Here is a 15,638-nt window from a genome sequence, read left to right on the forward strand (position 1 = left end):
CGGGGGCGCCGTCCCGGTCCCGCGGGTTCCCGGCCAATGGCTCCGCTCCGCGCACTCCCCGCCCCGCTCGCCCCATGTGCAGAAATAGCCCCGCCGCCGCCGGCAGCGGCTTTTCCGCGGGGAGCGGCGGCAGCGGCGGAGCATCCCCGGCCGGAGCATCCCCGGGAGGACCATCCCCGGCCGGAGCATCCCCGGGAGGACCATCCCCGGGAGGACCATCCCCGGGCCCGTCCCGTCCCGGATGGCCCCGCGGCGGGTCCCGGCGGGCGGGCGCTGAGCGGAGCCCCGCGGGCGGATGCCGGGCGGGGGCCGGGCGGTGCGGGCAGCGGGGGGCCGCGACCCGGGGCTCGCCGCGCCCCTCCGGCCCCCCACGGCCCCGGAGATGGGCGTTTGGCTGCCCCGTGGCTTGTTGGTACCTGCGGGAGGGCGCCCGGTGGAAAGTCCCTTCCCTTCATGAGCAGCTCCTGCTCCTCGCCCCGGCTCTCGCCATGGACACTATGCAAACCACCTACATCGTGCTGGAGCTCATCATCGCCGTGCTGTCCATCGCTGGCAACGTCCTGGTCTGCTGGGCTGTGGCCATCAACAGCACCTTGAAGAACGCCACCAACTATTTCCTGGTGTCCCTGGCGGTGGCTGATATCGCCGTGGGATTGTTGGCCATCCCTTTTGCCATCACTATCAGCATTGGGTTCCAGGTGGATTTTCACAGCTGCCTCTTCTTCGCCTGCTTCGTGCTGGTGCTGACACAGAGCTCCATTTTCAGCTTGCTGGCTGTGGCCATCGACAGGTACCTGGCTATTAAGATCCCACTGAGGTAAGAGACTGGAGTGGATGCAGCAGCCCCACTCCCTGACAGCCCAGGGTCTGATCTTCCTTGTTTTAGTGTTCAGGAACTTCTAGTCTCAAGAATTTTGCTGCTCACAGGTGGTGATGAAAATAACAGAGGTTTTGCACTTGGCTGCCTCAGGACTGGGATCACTGTCCCACCTCTTACCTCAAAATACACCTGGAAGCTCAGTTTCTTGAGGGTGTTTTTCTTGGGAGGGTCAGTGGTTTCTTGGGGGAGCTGTGGAGTGTTTTAATGGTGCATTTGGGAGAGTTGTAGCTCATCTATGTAGGTATTCATACAGCCCCCTTTATTGTGGTGTGCAGGCATCTCCCAGGTAATTAAATACAAGAGCAGCCACTCTTTCTCCTACTTCCCACTGTGAAAGGGAAAGAGAAAGGATTCACATGTCAGATCTCAAAATTTCACAGTTCAGACTCCCATCCAAGTGCAGCATCAAAGACATTAATTGGTTTCCTTCTAATTCGTGGGAAATTGAATTATAATGGGGAAAACTGTATGGAATATAACTTACAGGCACCCCACCCGTGAGCTGGTGCAGCAGCTGCCTTAAGCTTAAGTGCATCAAAACCCCGGCTTTGCCTTACAAGTGACCCGAGTTGGTTAGTCTCAGTCTCCTTGGTGCCTCATCTGTCCCTCCCTGAGAATAAGACACTGATGGACTCCCTGGGGAGTCCAGAATGGCTCCAGGGACTGGTCAGGAGCAGAGGCTGTGGGGGAGCAGGGCAGATGTGGTGTGGGGACCTCAGTTGAACTCTATTAGCTGCAGCTTTCCTGAATTCCGCTCGTCTCTGGCACCTCCCTTGCACAAGCGATGGGTTCACCTTAAAATGACTTCTAAAAAAACCCCTTCACCTGTTCTGGCACTTTGCATCTGAGACCTCCCATACACTGAGCAAATATGAATTAGTCACCAGGCAGATGATGAGAACTGGTAGTGGAAGTGTGTGGCTGGGTGTGTCACCGGAGCACGGCGTGTGGAAATTCCGGGGCATGTAGGGTAAGTGGGGGCAGATCTGAAGCCGAGCACGGAGCAGGGCAGGTTGTTTCCAGCACCCCCAACCCTGGCTCTGACCTTCCCAGCCACCTGACTGGGCTTCCAGCCCCACCTTGGCTCCGGATAATGCTTTGGTGCCTCTTCCTTTAGTTAGTTTGGGGCTTTCTCGGGATGGGGGGCGGCAGCACAGCAGCAGCTGTGGGAGCAGGTCAGGGTTTTCCAAGTTTGTTTAGTCATAGCCCTGGCCACAAGCTGTCAGGCTCGGCTGTAACTCTATTTTTGTACCACAAGCTGTCAGGCACGGCCGCAGCTCTGCCTCTGTACCACAAGCACTTTGTGCAGCTGAGGAAACGGAATGTTGTGAGAGGGGTTTGTGCTCCGCTGGGATCCGAGGGGAAGCAGCAGATCAGGAAAGCTCTGAGGGGATCGTTCATGGGTTTGCAGAAGGAAAGTGGTTTTGCCAACTGACAAAATGGCAAGGATTTCCTCCACTCTCTTTTTTCTTTCCCCAGTCCTGGTCTCGAGCAGGTTTGCTCGACTCTCTACGAGGGCAGTTCATCCCAGGGCAGTTCTGCCTTGCTTTGGGATCCTTTCCCAGCATCACTTTCTCACCCCATCTCACGCCAAATCTTTTATTCCATTTGCACAAACATCTTTATTCCTATAAGTGCTTTCTAGCTGGACACAAATGGAGACCAAGCAGTCCCATCCTGCTCATCACATTCCCTGTGTGAAGTGTGAAGTTTGGATTAAACTTGGTCTTGGCATTGAGGCCCATTTCATTGCTCTCAGAGGGGACCAGCAAGTAAAACTCCTTTCAAAGGAGGGGGGTTCTCCCTGTGAGGAACATGGGGCAGTGGACAGGCCACTGCTTTGGCAACAGGAGATTTAGGGACTGGTACTGAAAGACTGTTTTTAGCTGTATAGCCAAGATCAAAAGAGGATAGAGGAGGTTATAAAACTACACAGGCAAAGCACTTCTCTTCTCCACCAGGGTTTTCCAACCAAGGCTTGGTTAGAGCTGTCTCATCAGCACTGTTATTCCTGAGATGCTCCATGGTACTGCTGGCAGTGAGGGGGGAGGAACTTGTCCCACCACCTGCTCCAGGTAGATGCACGTGGCATTTCTGGAAGGAGGTTTGTGCTGTGGGAAGGGAAAGCTGGTCATCAGTTTGTAAGAATGGAGACCTCAGGAAAAGTTTTTCTCATTCAAACACTCACTCTGGAGGCCAGTGCAGAGGCTGATAGCAGTCCATGAAGCATTAAACATTTAAGAAAATGATTTGTGCCCAGCCCTATCCAGCAATTACAATAAATAACGTGGTTGTTGAAGAGCAGATAAGTGTCCCTGTCACATCCAGACCATCACCAGCTCCCCATGGAAACCTCGGCAGGGACATTAAGAATTGTCTGTGCCATATTATTTAATGCTCTTTCAGAGCTGTTTGAGGCTGCTGAGAGGCTGGGCAGGGGTGAGCAGCAGAACTTGCATTACAGCCAGGCTAATAATGGATTTTTCAGTTCTGTGGCTGAACCAAAAAATCCCACGGGGAAGAGGAAAATTGTTTCAGTCAAACTGGAACAACAATGTTTGGAGGTTTCAGTGAAACAAAGTGATCCTGACCAACCTGGCAGATTTTGGGTTGAGTTGTTTAACCCCTCTGATGTGGCTGTGCTGCTCTTTGAGATGGGGACGCCCTCGCTGGGGAAGGAACTCATCTGGAGAATTGCAGAACAAAAATCTTATTTAAAAATGGTGGTTTAGAACCCTCCCTCTTCTGGCTAAAAATATTTGCTGAATTTGACCTGAAGCCACGAATTCCTTCTGTCCCTTGAAACTCGTATTTTGTTTGTTTGTTTTCGACGAATTTACTGTTTGTGGAGAAGCCCCCGCCCACGCTGCCCACTCTGTGCAGCTGCAGCTCCGAGCCCTTCCCTGGGTCCCTTCTCCCTGGCCATCACACCAGGATGCAGCTCCTTGTCCTCAAACATGCTCTGACCCTGCCTTGCTTCCTGCACCCTCCTGGACTCCAGCGCTTCCAACCTGGCAGTGCTGGCGCCTGTGTGTGCCCGTCCCTGTGCTGCCCAGGTACAGAGCACCATCCCTGCTCTCCTCTGCCAGCCCGACCCCCCCAAAAGCTCACTCCCCCACAGCACTTCCTCCAAGCAGAATATCCAAGCCAGGGGATGGAGCATCTCTCAGCAGCAGCAAATCCGTCCTGCAGAGTGCTTGGCACTGGAGCGACGCGAGGCTTTTGCTCTCTGGCTTCCTCTGGGGCTGGATTTCGCCCCACAGTCCCATAGCTCTGAGCCAAAGAAGATTTGTAGGTGGAATAAAACAGTTTCCTTCTATTTGCATTAACCAAAATCCCTTGGCATGGCTAGTAACTGTAGGTATGGGTGGATGCCTGGAACAAATGTGTCAGGAATTAGGGAGGGAGAAGAGTATTTGTATATTTAGAGAGCAAAAGGAGAGTGAAATGCTGAACAACCTCACGCTGTGTTCGCCCTTGTCTGCTGGTAACTCCTGCAGGACAGTGAGTGTGGTGCTGCTGTTGCTGCCTCTCTGGCAAACATCCCAGCTCAGACCTGTGGAGGGAAAATTATCCCCAGTTCCCTGTGATTTGAGCTGATCTCATGCTTGTCCTTCCTCCCTGGATTTAGTTCTCTCCCATCTTAAACTTTATCCCTAGCAGGAGTGAAGGACTGATGTTCCAGGGAAGCTTTGCCATGAACTGGAACAGGGTATCCATGGCCATGTCCTCTCCCTTTCTGCACCTTGCTGCCCCCGTGAAGCCAGAGCATCCATGTGTGGATTCACAATCTGTTAATGGGATCAGGATCTGTTAATGGTGCTGCCCTGGTCTGTCTCTGCTCCTGCCAGTCTCCCACAGGAGCTGCTGCCCCTCTTATACTTGACGTGGTGAAGGCAACAATCCAGCTCCTTCCTGCTGTCCTCATGGGACAAATTGTGTTTGGATTGTTGCTGCTCTTTTCTCATCCTTTCCAGAGGTGGGTTGGCTGATGCTGGGGGTCTGCCTGTCCTCACTGCACCCTGCTGCTGCAGAGGAGGGGTTCCCTCTGTGTTCCCCAGCAAAGAATTCCCAGATCCCTTTCCACTCAGCTTTTTCCTCAGCAAAGCAAACCGGTGGGTTTTTACGGCAGGTGGGAGGACTGGAGTCACTGGGGAGGAGAGAAAATCCCCTCGGTCTTCACCTGCCACTCGCTGTGCCATCAGAACACAGAGAACTGCAGCTGCTCTTCCTTCTCCTGCCCTCGCCTCATTTCCTTTAATCCTCGCACTGCCCTTTATCTGAACTGCCGGGCGTGTCCCGCCGTTCGTGTGTGGCTCGCACAGCCCCGATCCCGCGCCCGGGCAGCGCGGGGGGATCCGCCCTGATTCCTGATTCCTGAATCCAGAGCAGGGGATGCTCTGCCTCCCCATCCATCAGAACGCTGTGCCTGGCCAAGGTTATCAGTGATTTATGAACTTAAAGTGCCACAAACTCAGCGAGGGCAGGAGGGCTGGTGTGTTCACTTGAGCAGCGGAGCTGTCACAGCTTTAGGGAAGTTTGTGTCACCCAGAATGTGGGGGGCTGTGCTCAGCCAGGGGCTGCCACGGCCTTTGGATGCAGCCGGAGCACAACAACAACATCAGGAATAATCACATGTGCCCTCATGGCCACGGAGTGGAGAGGGGAAATCACGGCTATTTTTAGTTGTGAGCAGCCTCGTTTCCTTAAAAATGCATGTCCCAGATCTTTATATTTTTCCCCGCACCTCAGAGGTCACTTCCCTCCCAAAAAAACAAAAATCCTGACAGGAAAAGGAGTTGTCCTTGAGACCTCTGCCCTGATGCAGCTCCTGCAGAAGCTGGGGGCAGCAGGGATGCCGGGAGCTGCAGGGATGCTGGGGAGCAGCAGCCAAAAGCCTCAGTTCCGGGCTGTTGGCCGAGGGCACCCATCTCCAGGCTGAGCCAGAACCCAGAGCTTTAAGTTTAGGAGCTTGTTTCCATTTTGGCCAACTCAATCTATAAAAACACAAGTTAATTTTTAGACAAAAAAAAACAAGGCAGCTTTTGCAACCTGGCAGACTTTTTATCCAGAATATCTTCTGGCCTCTCCGTAAAAGAATGTATGGAACCAAAACGTTTTGACAGAAACTGTTTTATTTTGCAGTTACGAGTTTTTGCTTTGTTAATTATGGAGCTGCTGCTTGGGATTTTTACAAATTTGCTGTTTGTCAGAGCAAGGAGCACAGAGCACAAAACTGAGTGTTTTAGGAGTGTTCTGCCCCGGCTGTCAGGTGGTGACTCTTTGGGGGGTTTGGGGACTCCTGTTACTGTATTTGACCCACAAGATGCCAGGAATCAGTGATGCCAGCTGTGCCTACAGATGTGTCAGTCCTCCCCCCAAAGTCCAAGATGACAAACTCAGGGAATTTGTACACGCCAAAGAGTGGATTATCTCCTAATCCAATGGATGACATCAGGCCTGGGCAGGAGCCACAAATAACCTGGAGTACATCAGTGGGAGTGTGGGCTGGATGCTCTGTCAAACCTGGTGGTGCAGGAACAGGGAGGAAAGGATGGGATGGGCTCCTGGAGCTGGGATAAGGCATTGGTAGGTGGGTGGGTGGTGCTGAGCTCAGTGCTGGCCGTGCCATGTTCACCAGCCCCTGGGAAGGCTGGTCAGGACTCTGCAGCGAGGGCAGATGAGGAGCAGCTTGCTGGGGCTGGCAGATGGAAAGGCAGCAGTTTGGAGCCTTTGGGAAGGGCTTGACACCTGTTTCACTGCAGAAAGGGTGATCCAGCAGAAATCTGCCACCTCCCTACCCTTACCTGTTGCCTGAGTGAGCAGGGCACTGGGTGCCTGGGAGGGGCAGTGGTCACCACTGCTCCGTGCAGGGGATCACACCCAAACACCTGGCCCTGAATCCTAGTCCCCATCTCACCCCTACAGCTGCCTTTAACTCAGCTGCCTGGTGCTGCAAGCTGAGGTCTGACTGCCTGGGAGGTTTTGGAGTGACAAAAATTCTCAGCCCCAGGCCCCAGCAGGCAGATAACATTGGGCTGCTGAGCCCTGGAGGAGGGTGATGCTGAGGAAGGGCTCACCTCTCAAACAGAGAAAACTGGGGGTTCGTGTTCTAGGACTCAGAAACACCCTACTGGAGCACAAAGGTGTCACACTGACTTCAGACCAGTGTCACACCGGTATCACACACTGCTCCCTGCACCCGTGCAGGCAGCAAAGCTCATTCCTTCCTGTGCTCCGGGGCTCCGTGTGCCTCTGGCAGCCCCCCAGCACCAGCCCACAGCCCACCCTGCTCACACCCCCGCTGTCTGAGCTCAGTTTTCAGTCACCTTTTCTCACCCTGCCGGGGCCAGAACTGCCTGGGGGCGGCTTCTACAGACAGTAACTGAGGTGGCGAATGCAAATCCCTGGGGCTGGGCTGATGTGAGTGTGAGAACGACACTCACACCCCCACCTCGCGGGTGCTGTCAAGCGTTCAACAAGTGCAGGGCTGCGAGCCCCCTCCTGCCGCTCCTCACCTCGCAGCAGCCTGAGCTGCATTTTCCCTAATTAATCCTCCGCATTACCCAGCCAGGTGCCGTTTGCAGCGTGCTTTGGCTCTCCCGTGTTCCTCCTTCCCGCATTCCTGGTCCTGCAGGCTGAGCGTGAAGCACAGCCGGGTTCCGACTGTTCTATCCCCAGCGCTGCTCCTGCCCCTCCACAGAACCCTGTGTGCTCACCTGGGTGCCGGCGGGGTGGTGACAGTGACCGTCCCGGCGGAAGGCCGGGAGTGCTGCTGCTGTCCCTGTGACAATAGGGACAGATGCGGGAGGAAGTGATTTGTCTGCGCCGGGACAGACACAGATGTCCTGCTTCCTGGGCTGATACCGTGACCGCTAATCACATCTCTCCCTGCCAACTCCTTCCACAGCTTTTGCTTTTTCTTTCCTTTCCCTTCCCCCCCCCTCCTTTCCAAGGTGCAATTCACGATTCATTTGAAACGTCCTGCCAGCAGATTTCAGCTGATGTGTGATCTCCATTCCGTGGAGCAGAGCACAGCTTATTTCGTGCTGTTATAGCTAAAAAAAAAAAAAAAAAAAAAAAAAAAAAAAAAAAGAGCAAGATGCAAAGTACAGCTGCGAGGAGGTGACAAGGACACAATGCTTGGCAGCCGAGCTGCTCTCACCCCGTTTGAATGGAGGTGTCTGTGTATTTCCCTTCACACTTAAAATAGAAGTGTATGAATTGTCACTGATCCTATCAGAGCACCTGCGTGGTCTGAGTTCTGCCAACTCCATCTGCTCACCTCCCTGTGTCCAGAGGCCTGGGCAGAGCGGGGAGGGAGGTGGGGAGAGCAGTGGGGAGCACCAGTCCCAGGGCTCCCTCCACAGCTCTGGGCACTGGGAGTGCAGGGAGGACCTGCACCCACTGCAGCATCCCTGGCACAGCCCTCACACCTGTACCTCCCCACCCATCCCATGGAATGTGGCCCCAGCACAAGCCATGTGTGAGTTGGGAGTTAAAGCTCCGAAATTTCCCACTGGAGGCTGATCCTGCTCTGGGGTTTGGCAGCAGGAGAACCAGCCCCAAACCCTTGAGCAGCACAGCAACTCCTGCTCCGGCTGGGGCACAGGGACAAGGATGGGCAGGAGAGTGGCTGTGTTGGCACCACAGTGTTTTGATCTGTTCACCCTTCTGTGGACAGGCAGGACGGCCCCCCATTCCTGTTCTCTGAGATAAATAATGTGGGAATAACAGTCCCATTCCAGGCTGCTGCTGTTTTCTGCCCCAAGTCCATCATCCCAAATGCCAAATTCCTCCTTGGCTGGTGCTTTCACTCCTCACTTGATGGAGCTCAGGGGCAGCAGGGCCTCTGCTTGGGTGACCTCCCCAGGGTGACTGCAGGGGGGCTTATGTGCCTGTGACACTGGTGGCCAAGGTACAGTTCTTCCTGTCACAAGGACATAATTAGCACCTTCATGGTGATTAAGTGAGTAAAGAGGCTTTGCCTGGCAGTGTAAAAGGAACTAATGCATTGCCAAGTTATTTAATCTCAATAAATCATTTTAAAATATTCAGCTGTTATTTACATTAAAACAGCATTTGATGCCTCTAGGCAGAAACACAGAGGTGATTCAATATTTGTTATACATTAGTTGAGCAGACTTAGGTGAGCAAATTTACTTTAGTAGTATTTTACATAATAATATTAAGCCTGAAAGAGAATGAAGGAGAGGTTTGCTGGAGCATTCAGAGGTGTGAAAATCTGTTGGTTCCTCACTGTCTGACCATGCTTATAGTGCTTAGGGAGGAGCTGAGTCCCAGCTCAGCTGTCTCACAGCTCCTGCCCACTGCTGATGAAGGTTTATGATGGGGTTGCTCTGTTGTGTGGCTTATGAGACTCTTCATACCTGGATCTGGTGACAGTCATGCACTTTATTTTAAGCACATGCTTAACTTCTGTTCACTTAAGGCAATACAGGCAGTGTCCCACCAAATAAGTGTATAAGGTAATAACAAGGTGACTAGTGAGCGATTCTAGAACATCAGGCTATTCCCACCTTGGCCTTTTTTGGCTGGCAGCTCAGCCACCAGGGGTTTGCACAGACCCTTCTGGGAGGCCACAGCAGTGACCACCCTCAGTCCCTGCCATCAGCTGAATGGAGAGATGCTGGGAGGAATTTGCAATGCAAATTCCGTGAAAATAAGGAGCTAATCTGAGGAGTGCAGTTGTTCACTGTGAATATCTCCACTGAGGTGAACACCATCTCTGCCCTGTGCCGAGAGGCCTCCAGCCCTCCCCACTGCTCAGCTCTGGCTGCTGCAGACTGGGAGCCCAGAATATTTTTACATCCTGTCACAGAGGGCCCCCTGCTTGAATGTGACCCTGGCTCTGCTGTGTGTGCCAGGAACGGTGAGCGGCACTAAAATAAACAGGCCACTGCCACAGCCACTGAAAAATTAAGGGCCTACTTAACGGGTTTTGTAAACCTTCAAGTCAACTCATCCTTGCAGAAGAGTTCAGGAGAAGAGCAGATGGAAGAAGCCTTATTTAGGGTCATGTGTTGTCAGGAAGAGGCAGCACCGAAGGTCACCAGCCTGGAGTGACACGGTGGACACCGACCTCAGCATGGCACACTGAGGCTTCCCTTCTGTTCCTGAGAACACAAAACCCTGGACTCAGTTTCTGTTTCTGACAATGGTCCCTTCACATTTTCCAGTCTCACTACAGTAGTTTTTGGGATGGAGCAGAGGAACAACTGAAGAGATCAACTAAGCATGGCTTAGACAAGCCAAGGAGCTGCCGTTTTCCCTTTCCACGTGCAGAGCTGCAGGACAGCAGCAGCTCCTGGTGCCTTTACAGCACTGACTGAGCCTGGCCAATATTGTAGCTCCAGATTCAGACTTTGCCAAGATATTGGATTTCTGGGAAGTTGCTCTGAATCAACTCTTAATGTTTTCAGGCCCCGCAACCCCGAACCGGCTCCAGTTTCTGAAAACTTAGCACAGGGTTTCAAAAGCAACAGGCTTGGCCTCACTGATGCCCTATCTGATATCTTCTCATCTTCTGAAGTAGTGAAACTTAGTAATAGTGAGAGAAAAGTGCAGGAGAAGCCCCTTGGTGGCTGGACCTGCCCTTTAGACATCTACCCACAGAGTGCAGTCACAATTCAGCAAAGCCTAAATGTGGCTGCTGCTCCTGCATCCTCCCAGCCAGCCCTGCCTGTGCCTGAAGAAGGAGTCAAGGGCTTCCCCAGCCCCTCTTTGCCCCCTGGTATGTCCTGCCAGACCCCTCCCTTTAGCCTCCTGTCTCTGTATCTCCAGGAGGAGCGGGAGCTTGGCTCACACGGAGCCGACTGCAGTTGTGATTCACAGGCACAGCTGTGGTTCTGTGGGAATAAAACCCTCCCCTGCCTCACGGGCCGGAAGAAAATCAGAACAAACGTTCTTAGCAAAGGAGGAGCAGGGTAGCCAAGCCAGAGTAAACAAGCACTGAGAGAAGGGTGTGGGAAGGAGGGGACGTGTGTGAGCCAGCAGACACTGACTGGCTGTGCAGGGGACAGGAATGGGTTTCTCATGTTGTCTTTCTGGCAGCCACTGCTCCTTCCCCTCTCCAAAGAGTGATCCGACTGATGCTTTGATGTTGGCATCTGCTCTGGTTGCACCCAAACCAGCTTGATTTTGCTGCTTTAGGTTCCACCTCTGTGTCTCTGAGCATCTTGGGGGCTGGAGGGGCCATGAGGACACCCCGTCTGTGGGTTTAGGGAAGGTGTGGGGCAGTGTGTGACTGCACCCCTCAGCTCTGCATCAACTTGTCCCTGGGCCACAGCAGAGCTTCTCCACAACACATGTGGTACTGCAGTGCAGATCTGAGCTCCAGCATTGCCTCAGCTGGACGAGGACAGCCCAGGTGTTGGTGTAGCCCAGCAGCGTGTCCTGGCGTGCGAGCAGTGGCAGCTTAGGGCAGGAGAGGACATCAGTTAGAGAGTGAGCCTTCCCCTGTTCGTGCCCTCCTGGCAATTGGTGGTTCAGGCTCATGCAATGATAAAGCCTTTTTTAGGACTCCAAGACCTTTCCCTCCAATTGAAGGCTGTTTGTGGGCTGGGGCAGAGCCTGGTGCCTCTCAGGAATAGTAAATGAGTCAACCCCCCAAATCACTTTGTGGAGGTGGAGAGCACAGGTGAGATTTTTTACCCCCTCCGGTGATCACAGAGGTGAGGCTCCTGTGTGGGTGTGGCTTTTGTCTCATTAGCCAAAGTGCTGATGACTTTAACAGCAGGGAAGTCACCAGTGCTCATTTATTTAATGTCTCTGTCCTGGTTTTGCTCTGGCTGCTGTAGGTATAACAGCCTGGTGACTGGCAAGAGGGCGAGAGGACTCATCGCCGTGCTGTGGCTCCTGTCCTTTGGAATTGGACTGACTCCACTTATGGGCTGGAATAAAGCCATGAGTGGTTGTCCCAACGCCACCAACGAGACAGGGGCTGATGTGGGGACGGAGCACCACGGCTGCTTCATCTCCTGCCTCTTTGAGAACGTGGTCACGATGAGCTACATGGTGTACTTCAACTTCTTCGGCTGCGTGCTGCTGCCACTTGTCATCATGCTGGGCATCTACATCAAGATATTCATGGTGGCCTGCAAACAGTTGCACCAGATCGAACTGATGGGCAACTCCAGGACCACGCTGCAGAAGGAGGTGCACGCGGCCAAGTCTCTGGCCATCATTGTAGGACTTTTTGCCTTCTGCTGGCTGCCCCTGCACATCTTGAACTGCATCACGCTCTTCCACGAGGATTTCTCCAAATCCAAGCCCGAGTGGGTGATGTATATGGCCATCATCCTCTCCCATGCCAACTCCGTCATCAATCCCATCATCTACGCCTACAGGATCAGGGACTTCCGCTACACCTTCCGCAAGATCATTTCCAAGATCCTCTGCAAGACGGACGACTTCCCCAAGGGCACCACTGACAACAACCAGCACTTGACTGTCACCAACATTAACTGCCCGATGGCCTCGGTGACCATATGACCCCGCAGGTCCTGCTCCTGGGGTCCCCAGCCCGTGCCCAGCGCTCTCCGTCCCCGTGCCTGTGTGAGCGGTCACGGCGGGCTCCGAGGGGGTGCTCGGAGATGACCACTATGCAGTTGTGCAGCTGTCTTTTTTATTTTATTTTTGTAATTAACACAGTGCCTCGTGGAGGAGTGACCTGACGGGGGACACTGAGTGCAGCTCACCCTCCACCATCACCCCAGGGTGGGAGTGCCGGTGACTGTCGTGTTTCCTTTCCAGGTTGGACGTTGACTGGGGAAAGACTCACCTGCTGGGGGTGTTTCCCCTAATTGTGCTGCTCATGTCAAGTCATAGGATCTTTATTTTAATTATTATTATTATTGTTATTATTATTTTTTAATATTTTGATTCATTTAGGAGTAATAATTTTGTGTCTGTTTTTGAGTTGTTCTCTAAGTCCATACTTGACAGCTCTTTGGTAATACCCTAATTATTCCATCAATTGTTTGATGCAGCTAGTATTCTCCGATGGGAAAAAGTCTTACTTAGCCCAGTTGCTGGTGTGAAATGGAATCTGTGTTCCAGGCTCTGAGGGGAGGGACTGTGTGGATGGGAAAACCAGATCAGAACTGGCCGGCTATTTCTGGCCCCAGCATGAAAACCCTACTTACTGAAAGAGTTGAGAAAAGACCAAGGTTTTAGAACAGCAGTCTCATGGCCTTTAAATCACTTTGGTCTACAGGATTGTGCAGCCCGAAGCTTCAGGTTTGCTTTCAGGTCTGTTTCCAGATGTCAAAATGCAGAAGGCACAGGTGCCACAGTGATCTCGGCTGGTCTGATCCAGAGTCACTGAGGTCAGTGCCACCCTGACTTGGTGACATGACCTCTACAATCAGATTTTTGCTCCCAAGTCAAAACTTGCCATCCTTGCAGTGCTTCCAGAAGTGCAGGTTTTAGCTGTGAGAGCTGGATGTGCAGCTCACCTGGTCCCTAAAGCTTGATCTGGCTGGGCGTCCCCTGCAGCCCTGTAACCCCCAGAAGCTGTGAATACTTTTTTGTTTGTTTGTTTTAATAGTAATTTTTATATTTTTACTTTTTTCTAATGCTGACCTGCATCAGTAACAAAAAGAGACAGGAAGGGAGCTAAAGTGCTAATGTGTGTGAGAAGCTAGATTGCCATGGCTTGTGACCTGATTTTGGCAAAGCTCTCACAGGTTGTCTAGCCTGGCCTCTGTAGTTGGCCAGGTGTCCTGGCCCTCACTCTGAGTGAGTCCAAAGCCCACTCAGCAGCAGAGCAGTCTTAATTATACTGCAGGTTAATAACTCTCTGCAACCACAGCTCAGTAATTACTGCACCAATTTAACGTGTAACTGTGATATCCAAAACTAGACAAAGGCAGAGAGAGCAGTGCAGTAATTTCTGAAGAACAAGCTGATCGTGGTGCAGAGATGCAGCTGCTCCTGACTAGCTCAGACCTGCCATCACGTTGTGGCCCTCTCACAAATGGGAGTCTTGCCTGAAGGTTCCATCTCCCTCCGAAGCACTCGGTGCCAGCAGCACCACCATGCGACTGGTGAGGAGCTGGAGTGCAAGGACTGGTATTAAATGTGGTTTTCAGCAGTAACTCACGCAGGGAGAGAGAGGGAGCAGGACTTCTGGAGCCAGGTTGCGGGGAAGGAAGTTTAAACACAGCCAGTTCCTGAAGAACAGGTCCAGTGGACAGACTGTGATGCGTGATGGGCAGTTTGTCCCTGAAAAATTGTACTTGAATCATTTATTTTTTTTAACTGTGTTGCACTAAAAGGGGGTTAATACAAGACCCCAAGAATTTAACTTCTCTGGCAAATATAATGACAAATACGGTGTAAAATCAGTTGAAAAGCTGATCTGATGAAATCTTGTTCCCGCAGCATCTGCTCTGCCAGCTGGCAAGACCTGCAGGCAGCAGCTGCAGGAATGACTTAGGGCCCACCATGCACAGGGAATGGTTCCCTGGGAGTGATGGATTTCAATACCATGTGTAGCAGCTCGGCCCTGAGAGCCAACCCCAAACCTGGGTGAATCACCAGTAAGCTCTGAATGGGTTTGTACATGTTTATGCAATGTCCAAATTTAGCTACAGCTCAGTATCTCAGATATATGCATTTCCAAGAAGAATCTGAACAGTTAAAGTTACTGTCCCAAGTGCTTTTCCTTTAACAGCCCCATTCAGCTTTGCTGCATCTGCCTTGGTCACAGTCCAGCTGACACATGTAGCCACCTCCTGCCATTTGGGCAGGGTCTGACTCTCTCCTCCGCTCATTCCTTCCCTTCTGTATTATCTTTGGCCGTGTTCCTTCTGTTAATCACGGCTGGAAACAAGCAGGGTTTCACCTGCAGGTCTGGCAGTGTTGCACAGTGGATGCAAGCCACATTTATTCTTACAACAAAGGACGTAATCTCTCCCTTCTGCTGGCTGAAAACGAACCAAACTCTGGACAGCACGAACAGACTGAAACTCCCAGTGCTGTAAAACCAAAAGAGGAGGCCCCAGGACACTTGTTGTATGTGACAGCTTGCACTGCAGCTCAGCATCCACGACTGCTACCTTCATCTGCCTCTTATGAGCCAGGATTCCTGCAGACGGGTGCGGTGTGTCCGACTGTGCCGTCGGGGTGTCAGGCATTAACTGTGGCCCAGGTCACCACGGTCATTAGGCACAGTAAGTGTCTTTGTGGATCTGAGCCAAAGACATTTCAAGGCAAAATACAAATAGGACACTTCCCTTGCCCCCCCAAAAAAATAAAAAAAGCTCTGAAGGTTTCTATAAAAATGTGAAGTAAAAATGGCCGAGGAACTTTCTGTAGCGAGTGCAGCTGAAGCCATTCAGCTGTCACTCCTCACTGCTCTGATGTACATAGATGGATGTGTTTTCCTCATGTTGCTCAGATTTTGTATTTGCAGTAACTGTTATTTACATACAGAATGCTTAATTTACCACCCACACAACCTGGCTCAGCCTGTGCCCCATTATTTCTCGTGGTGACGCGTTCACACGGTGTCTCATACGAGGCCACACTGCACTCGAGGAGGGCGTGGGCAGGGAGCCAGAGTTGGAAGGAGCTGGTTCCCAGCTCACTGGCTGGTGTGTGGATTGGGAAGCAGCAGTGTCCTTCCCCCCCTGCCTGACATGCCTTGCCTTGCCCACCAGCATGAGGTGGTCAACTTGTCTGGAAAGGATCAATTTAAAGCACAGCAACCAGGGTGATGCTTCCGAAGATG

The 15,638-nt window shown here is 52.3% G+C and overlaps 1 protein-coding gene across 1 annotated transcript; it reads left to right on the forward strand.

Moving 5' to 3' along the window:
- The first annotated feature begins 204 nt into the window (after positions 1–204).
- On the forward strand, positions 205–15,351 carry ADORA2B (adenosine A2b receptor). Its single transcript, XM_017821580.1, has 2 exons — positions 205–817; positions 11,701–15,351. Exons 1-2 carry the CDS (start codon positions 489–491, stop codon positions 12,392–12,394), a joined length of 1,023 nt encoding a protein of 340 aa, XP_017677069.1. The 5' UTR covers positions 205–488; the 3' UTR covers positions 12,395–15,351.
- The last annotated feature ends 287 nt before the right edge of the window (positions 15,352–15,638 follow it).

Source organism: Lepidothrix coronata, unplaced genomic scaffold (genome assembly GCF_001604755.1).
Source record: "Lepidothrix coronata isolate B3197 unplaced genomic scaffold, Lepidothrix_coronata-1.0 Scaffold91, whole genome shotgun sequence".
Taxonomy (NCBI): Eukaryota; Metazoa; Chordata; class Aves; order Passeriformes; family Pipridae; genus Lepidothrix; species Lepidothrix coronata.